We start from the raw sequence: 11,315 nt of genomic DNA, 5'->3' as shown, positions 1-11,315 counted from the left end.
AGACCATTTTTACCTTTAAAATAGTCTTTTTAGGACTAAATTCAAAAATGTGGCAAGAAAGCATAATGCAACAACTTGGAATAATCCCCATAACAGTATAATATAACTCAATATTGCCATAACCAAAATCCCTTTAGACCTTTTATATCTTCCATTTATTCTTTTTCTGCAACAAATCCCATGAATACCTTTCTTACCTTCAAAACAGCCTTTAAATGATTAAATTTACAAACATGGCATGCAGGCATTATGTAACAACTTGGAAAAAATCATCATGACTGAAATACATCTCTGTGGGGGATAGTAACAATCGCCTTAGACCATTACATTCCAAATATACTTTTCATGAAATGACTCTCTTTAAGACATCAGGTAACAATTTGTGGTAGGTTTCTCATCTGTGAAACTTTGCAATGGTCGCAATATATCTTTCCTACATTCAGTATTCATTTAGGACATCATTGAATAGCTTGGTGTAATCTTAATTACTGTGAAATATTTCCCTACCATCAGATAAAAAGTTTTGTCGGTGACTATCTATTTTACAAATAGTTCGGTGCAACATTCTTAAACAAATTGTTTTGATTCAGTCTTTTCCAGTAACACAATCAAACTTATTACAAATATAATACATATAAATATATTAATGCTGAAATAATAAATAAATAAATAAATAAATAAATAAATAAATAAATCAAAATTATATTTCAATTATTTTAAAATATGCCATTCCAAACAGAATCAGATTAAATAAATATAAAGATCTTAAATAAATATATAATTCGTTCAAAACTAATAAGATAGCAGAATAATACTTAGAATTTATTTTTTAAAGAGTCTTTATTCTTATACTTAATGTAATTTCAAAGTACAGAACACACACATACATGCCCGCATCCCCACCCCCCACCCCAATCAATATCTCTGAGAATCTGGAAATCCAAGCTGCTGCGCACATTTTCTCGAGAAATGGCCTATTCCAAGTTTGACCCAACAACCTTGCAATTTCCCTAGAAGTAGCGCAACAATTTGGAATGCCAAGTTGTCGCGCGCTGTTTCTCGAGAAATACCCTATTCCAAGATGAAGCCGAATAATTTAAAATAGTTACGACATTCGCTTCCGTTTATTAGATCGGGTTACGGTATATTTGTCAACTAAACACGTGTTTTAACTTTGCTATATAAAGATAAGGAATTTAATAAATACAGGAAAGAAAATAATATGGGAAGGAAGAGAGATACAGGAGATAAAGTTCAATCTGGTCCTGGGAGAAAAGCGAAGAAGCAGAAACCACCATCACGCTTCTTAAACGAGGAAGGTGCGCTACAGTTCTTGTTCATAGTTTATATATCGGACTCTCGGAGGCATCTAATAATTTTATGTTGATAATGTATGTCTCTACGCTTTTATATGGTTCATATATTATATTTATTGCAGTTATTTACGGGGGCAAACATTTAGTGGTCAGCTATTAAGTTTTATGGATAGAGGCCAAACTTTTTAGGCATAGAATTGAAATGGGATGAGGGAAGCCCCCCCCCCCCCCCCCCCCCCCGGACGGGCGCTCATGATTTTATTTTAATTTACATCCATGCCAACCATTACGCTTTGTTTCACTAAATCGCGCATATGCGTAAATTTATTCGGATTAGTTGTTTTCGGTATATCCCCTCCTCCCAAAAGTAACAATTGTTTTCTCATTTTTATTAACATCCCAATAATCTTTCAGACCATATTCTTGAAAAGACGGCTTCTACGTAACTATTACATAAGAGTACGCTTGTCTGTTGACTTACATGGACTTTCCTAGTCCCACAATATAAGACATAGCACATGTTAGTTTTGTTTTAGTGTTATGTCTTACTATCCAAATAACAACCTTGTATAGCGTGTTAACGAGTAGTCAGTATTTCAGGAATATCTCACACATTTGGCAGCATATATCATCATTCTTCCACTAATTTATGTGTTATTAATATACTTACGTACTGTCTTTATCCTGGCGGAAAGAAAATATGACACTAGCAAATGGTGTGTTGAGGTATGCCGAAGTATGTTTAAGTATGTTCATATGGCAGATATGTTTCTTGAACGAAATGAAACATTGCTTTACAGTTACAATAGGCATAATATATTTTCATTCCTTTCATTAAAGAATAATATTTTAACTTGACCCAATTTCAGCATTCCCGGCTTTCATCGCTTTCCAATCATCTGAAATGTAGGCCAATGAAACTTGACAACAGGTCTATTTCTTTTGTGAGAAGTTGAATTTATTACAGAAAAGGCATCAGAGTATGTAAAGTCTGACTAAAACATTATGACTTTACTTTGTAGAAAAGTGCCATTATTTTACTTGCCAGTTGTGTGAGATATTCCTGAAAATTGGACTTTTGTTACGATGTTAGTCGACATCAAAACACACTACACAGTGCTGTTAGTTAGGCAGTAAGACCCTGATGCCCAAAACATAAATATCAATGTCAATGTCTTACATGTAGGACTAGCCCTTTCCAGACAGTATTATGTTCTATTTAAAGCAGCTGCCCTATTTGCAAGAAACTTGCTGGTTTCTACTTAAACTTTTGACCTCGGTTTCTGTTTATGGCAGATGGATGGCTTACTTAGGAGAGAACAGACTGGTTTTCTAATTTTTATCTTTGCTCGCAGATTCTTTGTTAGATTCTTTGATCTAATTCATACAACCCTCATGAATTAGTGTGAATTTCATGACTTTTTCAGCGATTCATGGATTCACGCTGCAAGCCAAAAATTCACGAATTCTCCAATTCTCAATTATTTAAAATCTTTAATAAAATAACCGATTTCCCGTTAAGCACTAGTCAAGATACTCGCAGTTGCCAAAATGGTCCGGTACTGCTGGTCGCGATATTAGTAGAACTATAACTGATTAGTACAGTTGGCCCAGTGGCAGTAGCAAGCGTTTTAGCCTATTTTAATCTGTATGTATAAGAGTAGTTTTACAGATGCTTTTGAGAGAAACTGGGGTCTAACTGGAATTTTGCTCAGCGCATGCATCACCAACACTGATTTGAGTTACGTTAAAATTATGTTTATAGCTATTTTGGTCAATCATCACCTAGCTCTGTATGCATGAACCATGTTAATGGTCAGTTATCACCTAGCTCTGTGTGCATGAACCATATGTTAATGGTCAGTCATCGCCTAGCTCTGTATGCATAAACCATATGTTAGTGGTCAATCATCACCTAGCTCTGTATGCATGAACCGTATGTTTATGGTCAGTCATCACCTAGCTCTGTATGCATGAACCGTATGTTTATGGTCAGTCATCACCTAGCTCTGTATGCATTAACCATATGTTTATGGTCAGTCATCACCTAGCTCTGTATGAATGAACCGTATGTTAATGGTCAGTCATCACCTAGCTCTGTATGCATGAACCATATGTTAATGGTCAGTCATCACCTAGCTCTGTATGCATGAACAGTATGTTTATGGTCAGTCATCACCAAGCTCTATAGGCATGAACTGTATGTTAGTGGTCAGTCATCACCAAGCTCTGTATGCATGAACCATGTTAATGGTCAATCATCACCTAGCTCTGTATGCATGAACCATTTGTTAATGGTCAGTCATCACCTAGCTCTGTATGCATTAACCATTTGTTAATGGTCAGTCATCACCTAGCTCTGTATGCATGAACCATGTTAATGGTCAGTCATCACCTAGCTCTGTATGCATGAACCATTTGTTAATGGTCAGTCATCACCTAGCTCTGTATGCATGAACCATTTGTTAATGGTCAGTCATCACCTAGCTCTGTATGCATGAACCATGTTAATGGTCAGTCATCACCTAGCTCTGTATGCATGAACCATATGTTTATGGTGAATCATCACCTAGCTCTGTATGCATGAACCATGTTAATGGTCAGTCATCACCTAGCTCTGTATGCATTAAACAATATGTTTATGGTCAGTCATCACCTATCTCTGTATGCATGAACCATTTGTTAATGGTCAGTCATCACCTAGCTCTATATGCATGAACCATATGTTTATGGTCAGCCATCACCTAGCTCTGTATGCATGAACCATATGTTAATGGTCAGTCATAACCTAGCTCTGTATGAATGAACTGTATGTTAATGGTCAGTTATCACCTAGCTCTGTATGCATGAACCATATGTTTATGGTCAGTCATCACCTAGCTCTGTATGCATGAACCGTATGTTAATGGTCAGTCATCACCTAGCTCTATATGCATGAACCATATGTTTATGGTCAGCCATCACCTAGCTCTGTATGCATGAACCATATGTTAATGGTCAGTCATAACCTAGCTCTGTATGAATGAACTGTATGTTAATGGTCAGTTATCACCTAGCTCTGTATGCATGAACCATATGTTTATGGTCAGTCATCACCTAGCTCTGTATGCATGAACCATATGTTTATGGTCAGTCATCACCTAGCTCTATATGCATGAACCATATGTTAATGGTTAGTCATCACCTAGCTCTGTATGCAGACAACATATTTTTATGGCACAGGATAGTGACACTAATGGATGTTCAATCTTGGTCAATCATTAACCTTGTGCTAATATTATCAGGGAGATAGCAGATGTGATTTTCCAGTAGATAAACGCTTTGCATCATTGTAATGGTACATCACTGAAAGAAACTCTACAACAGACTTATTTGACTGGGAAAGTCCGTAGTCTACTGTGGACGTTGATGTAAACAACGATGGCTGTAAAGTAGTTGCCATCTCACAGCTGTCACATTCATGGTTGTCTCTGATTACCATATACATATATGGGGTAGTCCTAATTGGAATAAAGTTAGGGATTTGTGTGAAAGTGTAGAGGTCAATATCCAAAAAATTTCAAATTTGAAAATTAAGTTTCTGCAGGAGTATGCATGTTGATATGAAAGTGCTGTGACGTGGCCACTCCATTCGGTAACAAATTCAAGTTACATTAAATGAGAACAAACTAGTGGCCAAGTATGTTTATCAGTATCTGTCACGACTGACTAAATCTGCATTAATGATGTGTGGTTATTTGATGATGTATATCAAAGTCTGTCATGTACAGAGCCTTGTTTTATGTTGGGGGATGCATTGCATCATCAAAAGTGAGAACTGTACTAGCATGAAAGGGATCAACCTTTAAATTTTCAGGGATGTGAGGTTTTGACTCAGAGGTGTTCCTTTTGTTTCCTAGCTGTTAAGTTTTTGTTTTAAAAAAAGGAGTGAAAAGCATGATACTCTTCTTGTTGTATAAAGTTCTTTTTTATCTCTCTCTCTCTCAAATTAAAAAGAAATGATGACAGCAATATATGTTAACTTGGGAATTTTATAATTAAGACCTGTGTTCAATAGCTGATCTTTTGACCTGATGGAAAATTTTTAATTTCCTTGTCAGTTTCATTTTTACAGAGCTAGTATCAGAAGTAGGCCATTGGCCATTTTTGATTTTCCTAAAATGTTTGACAACTTAGAAGATAAATAAAACAGTAATAAAGTCTACCCTAATCATGTATGAAAAGATTTTGATCCACTGTTTCCGTTGAATACAACATGCACATGAAGTTTAAAAGGAAAAAAATTATTTAAATCTGAAGAGATACTAAGATTTCAACAGCAGATTGTGACCACAAATTAAAAACTTAAAATGTCTTGCATGAAAAGTCATGATGTTTGATTTGTAATCAACAAGAAGTAATTATGCCAATGTCAGTACTTTCAATAGTAGTGACTTTCAGGCCTTTTATAGATGTGTGATGGACACGAGCTTCTTCCAGTGCTGCAAGCTCACATCTTAGTGTTCATACTGTCACATATTTCAGTCACACCTGTTAGTAAAGTTCAAAGAGTTCACTTGGCTTTGTAACACAGTGGCAGTTCTTACCTGATGTTTCTGCCATATGTAACCAAAATAAAGTCTTCCACTCTAGTTTGTTAAGAGAAAACCCAAATGAATAGTTGTGTTAATACTGCTGTACTCATTTAGTACCCCCATCAAAGTTCAGTAGTGATTGTAAAGGGATTAGGTGAACAGTAGCATAAGTATTTTGGAACTTATTTTGTTTGTTTGTGGAATACAAACGCCTCCCATGTTAATTGTAATAAGTCTTTATCAGAAGCAGTGTTTCTGTGGAAATTATATTTTCATTTGCATGTCATTATCACATATGTACTCTTCCAATGGCAACTTTACATAATTTCTTTTGTGCCAAAGACATGGCTTGGATAAGCTTGATTCTGTCAAGAACTGACCAAAAGAAAGCAGTTAATGCACAAGTTTTGAGTAAAGAGCAGCCAAAAGAAAGTAGACAATGCATCTAATTTTGAGAAAGAGTGTCCAAAAGAAAGAGTTAATGCATCTAGTTTTGAGAAAGAAAACAGAAGGTCAAAGATACTGAGAAATGTGTGGAATTTGACACTTTCAAAGGCTGCAGAACAAGAAAATAATATTACATTATTACTTATTTTCAGCCTTTGCTGTTTTGGAAGAAGTGTTGTTGGTTTTACTTATAATGTCATCAGATTGTGAAAGGTTTCTGGTCACATAAGCTTGTCAAGACAAAGTGCCATGAATGTTTAAAATAAGAAACTAATGAAATTGATGAAGGTGATGTTCCTCCAAACTTGAAATCTTGATCCTAAACTTGTTATGGAGAAGTATGTTGAAGTTTCTTGAAGAAAAAGGCAGTGTATCCCTAAGGGGTGCAAGAGTGAGAGTAAAAAAAAAACTCCTTGGTATCACAACTGGGGGTCAGACTGAGTAAAAACAAACTTTGGTATCAAAACTGGGGTCAAATTAAAAATGTGGGGGTCTCTGAAGTGCAAATGAGGGTAAAGGGAAATAGAATGTAGTTCCGTGATGCTGAATGATGGTCATTTGTTTCTTCTTCAGTGTTTTGGCAATTTCTTAGGTTGAAATGAAATTAAGCTAATTAAATTAATATAGAAAATGTAATCTCATCCTTGATTCCTTCTAGTTGTTACATCACAATCAAAATTATTACTGTTCTCAGTTGCTTTAGTTTCTCATTCTTATATGGTAGTACTAAATATTTTGCACTGCTCTGGTGGTCTCAGTGGTTAGAGCATCCGTTTCAGTGGTTAGAGCATCCGTCTCAGATGTGGGAGGTCATGGGGTTGAACTCAAGCTGTGTCGTACCAAAGACTTATAAAAAATGCTACTAGCAGCTGCGTCACTTGGCATTTGCAAGACTTGTTTATTTTTAAGGGTTCACTGGGGGGCGGGACTTGTGGTATGGATTATGATTACTTGATCACCATTAAGGTCCAGCAGTATGGAGTATGATATCTTGATCACACCAAAGGGCTGGTAGTATGAAATGTGATTTCTTGATCACACTGAGGGGTTGTTAGTATGGAGTGTGATTACTTGATCACCATGAGGGGCTTATTGTGATTAGTTGATTACCTGAGGGGCCAGTAGTATGTATGAAGTGCAACATCTTGATCACCATGAGGGGCTGGTAGTAGGAAGTGTGATTTCTTGATCACCATGAGGGGCTGGTATTATGGAGTATGATTTTTTGATTACCATGATGGACTGGTAGTATGGAGTGTGATTTCTTGATCACCATGAGGGGCTGGTGGTATGTATGGAGTGCGATTATTTGATCACCATGAGGGGTTGAATGCATGGAGTGTGATTACTTGATCACCTTGATGGGTTGGATGTATGGAGTGTGATTACTTGATCACCTTGATGGGCTGGATGTATGGAGTGTGATTACTTGATCATCTTGATGGGCTGGATGTATGGAGTGTGATTACTTGATCACCTTGATGGGCTGGATGTATGGAGTGTGATTACTTGATCACCTTGATGGGCTGGATGTATGGAGTGTGATTACTTGATCATCTTGATGGGCTGGATGTATGGAGTGTGATTACTTGATCACCTTGATGGGCTGGATGTATGGAGTGTGATTACTTGATCATCTTGATGGGCTGGATGTTTGGAGTGTGATTACTTGATCACCTTGATGGACTAGTAATATGGAGTGTGATTATTAAATCAGATTATGAATAGCAGATACACAAAGATTAGGTTTATTTTCATGCTTAAATTACAAAATGAATGTGGCAGAGTTTTAAAAAGTAACCAAATAATAGTTTTTATTCCAGTGGCAGATGATTAAACATTTTTGCCTATTTATAATAACCATAATGTAACCTTCAATAGGTACTACCAGCAATTGAAATTTATTACAATGTATGGTTTTCTCCACTGCTCATTTGAATTCACATGGTGAAAGGAAATTGAAATGAAGAAAAAGATTTGATGAATCCTACCATATATCTCAAAGAGAACTTAACTAGGCCAAGTGAGCTGCCAAAGAACCCTATATATCAAAATTTGGGACTTGGATGAGCCATGTGAGCTGCAGAAGAACACTAACACATGTATCCAAATGGGGCTGTAGATGGGCCATGTGAGCTGCAGAAGAACATTAACACATGTACCCAAATGGGGCTGTAGATGGGCCAATTGAACTTCAGAAGAACCCTAACACATGTATCAAAATGGGGACATAGATGAGCCAAGTGAGCTGCAGAAGAAGCTAACACAGGATGTCTTTTGAATCAGTCGAATGTTGCAATCTTTTCCTTGATCATACATGTATACATATCTAGTGATATGTATACATGTATAATATGTATACTTTGTATGAGTACTTGTGAATGAGTTCTTTGCCTCAACTTGCAAGTGTTTGAGTACTTCTGATTTATTTGAACATAGTACATAATTCAGAACAAAACCCTGGAAACTTCAGTTTTTTAACTGGACATCTGAGTAGAAAACAAGCATTACTTTAAGAAATCACATCACATTGTCACAAAGTACTATTAGGGATGTGTTTATAATGAATAGAGATAAAAAGTCAAGCTGCTCCACATCATTGTTGAAAAAACAGGTGTATTTGGTTAACTGGTGGCTTGTTACTATTCAAAAACGGTTGTCCAGAGATAATTTAACCTCAATGGAGAGTTCGCTAATGTCAGCCAATTATAGACAGTACCAGCACACTATAATTATTAGTCACTAGTACAAAGGTAATTGAATCAAAGTACGTTTTTTAATTACTTTTGATAGATCCATTTTTGTCAAGTTTATGCACTGATGTTAATTTGTTTTTCAGAAAGAGGGGATAAGAAGCAGCTTAGTAGAAGACAGAAGAAAAGGTAATACTGTAAAATGTATTTGTGAGTGGTTTATGTAATGCTGTGGAAGGGTTCTGTATTTAGTAACAAGGATTGCCCAGTTATTTATTTTACAATGTTTTTTATATAAACATTATAAATGACATTATATACATCAAAATACAGCTACATGATGAATTGTTTTTGAAAATTTAGTACATAAATTAATTTAGAGATAAATAATAGCCTTTGCTCACAAATAGTAACTTTTTGTTATTTCATCTCAAATCATATAAAAATTATGAAGTAGATCATATTCTGCTGATGTTGAAATCGGGGTAAAATCGGAGTTGCAAGTTGAAGCTTGCTGACCTCTTTTATAGAGATTTACATGAAATCCAAGTTGAGACAATTGCTTCTACAATTTGTCTCTTCTTAATCAAATGTGCTATGGCATATAGAATATTCCTATCAGTTAATATTTCACATTTCTTGTTATGAAAATTTACCCCAATATGCAAACTGTTTTTTCATAAAAGTTTAAAGGCAAAATTTGATTAAATTCTGGTGAAAAGATTTTTATTCTGAAAAATATAAGCTAGATTGGGCTTTTCAACAGTTGGAACTAATTTGTAGATGATTATAATGTTGTGCAAGGCTTTGATACACCAGACTTCATTTCTTTTTTATTACTATTTAAATATGAATGTGTTTTTTAGCACTACTTAAATATGATTATTATTTTATATTATTATTAAATATGTGAATGTGATTTTTTAATAACTAATTAAATATGAAAAAAGAAGAAATGAATCCTTTGAAGTATGATGATGTCATATCTGGTGGACCCTCAGCATGATCGCTGTGCATTGAACTGTTGAATTATGTAGCAGTGGCCATTTGATTGACTTTGACACCATAAAGGGAACCCAGAGACTTCCTATGTAAATAATAAACACAGTCTTTATCATATTAAAGGCAATGAATGCAAGTATCTGCTTGAAACTAGAAATAGAACTAATGTCAAAGATGCCATATTTATTCATTTGTTTCCATATAAATGATGATTATGGCCATTTGTTTTCATTGTTTTAGTTGTCTGTCCTTTCTTGTTATCTTTAACTTTTTATTAGGTCATGATTTATTATATGCTCATTATTTTCTCCGTTAACATTGCATTGTCAGAATCTTTCAGTATTTTACGATGATGCACACCTTCATATTGCACACATGTGCCCAATAGTATATTAGGAACTCCTCTGTAAACAAATCATGTACACTTGTGTAGCAGATGTTTCGTGGTCTGCTACATACCAGCTGCTTTGGCACATTACGCATTAACTTTTTTGATACAATGTTTTGTATTTAGGCGACCTTGAGATGCCAGACAGGGTCCTTACAAATAACATGCAAGTGACAAAAAATATTCTGTCTTCTTTAGCTTGTAATAAGAATGGCAACAAGTATACTTAGGTTTACATCCTGAATTTCATCAAAATGTACTTTCTTAGTTCTTCGAATCCGAATGACTTGAGTCATGTCGTGGGTTATAAAGCTTGATTCCACATATTGAAATTGTACTTTAATTTTGACTTTATTCCAAGTGCAGTTACATCCTCCTTACTGCACTCAAAATGAAATAAACATTATATTCCATAGAGTCTTTTTGATAATTGCAATTAAAAGACTTCATATTTTTCCCACATGATTTCAAACATTCAATGACAGGACAGAAACACACTTGCAGATGTCAACACACTGCTGAAATTTGATGTACTTCATGTAGAATTGTCACAGATAAATTCAGTCCATAATGAAGAAATTTTGAAGAATCGACAAAAAAACCAAAATCTGTTTAATTCCAGACCAAATGGAAAAGTTGTTGCAATGTGTATTCATTCACAATATGACTGTTACATATATCTGATTTAATTCATATTTGTTTAAATTAAGGTTTTTGTCAGTTTTAAATTTTTTATTCTATTATATGCTATTATAATGTAAATTTATTCACTGGAGATTATATTTTTTTCAGAAAATCAGTTGACCTGAATCATTCTAAATCCTGACCTTGTTTCAGAATTTGTAGCAACCTTCGTAAACGAAGTTCTATTTTATTTTAAAGTTGTGGTCAAGAT

General features: G+C 35.0%; 1 protein-coding gene across 1 annotated transcript in view; it reads left to right on the top strand.

The window, feature by feature from the left end:
- Positions 1–1,091: 1,091 nt before the first annotated feature.
- The window catches only part of LOC149781403 (28S rRNA (cytosine-C(5))-methyltransferase-like), a 122,676-nt gene continuing 112,452 nt past the window's right edge, over positions 1,092–11,315 (top strand). The window contains exons 1-2 of the mRNA XM_089935500.1: positions 1,092–1,319; positions 9,177–9,219. Of these exons, the coding sequence (XP_089791626.1) occupies positions 1,223–1,319; positions 9,177–9,219 (140 nt within the window). The 5' untranslated portion in view covers positions 1,092–1,222. The remainder of the gene's footprint in view (positions 1,320–9,176; positions 9,220–11,315) is intronic.

Source organism: Sinohyriopsis cumingii, chromosome 15, assembly GCF_028554795.1.
Source record: "Sinohyriopsis cumingii isolate HCF-2022 chromosome 15, ASM2855479v2, whole genome shotgun sequence".
NCBI classification, from domain to species: domain Eukaryota; kingdom Metazoa; phylum Mollusca; class Bivalvia; order Unionida; family Unionidae; genus Sinohyriopsis; species Sinohyriopsis cumingii.
Note: the sequence above shows the minus strand (reverse complement) of the source record. Positions and strands in the feature narration are given on the sequence as shown.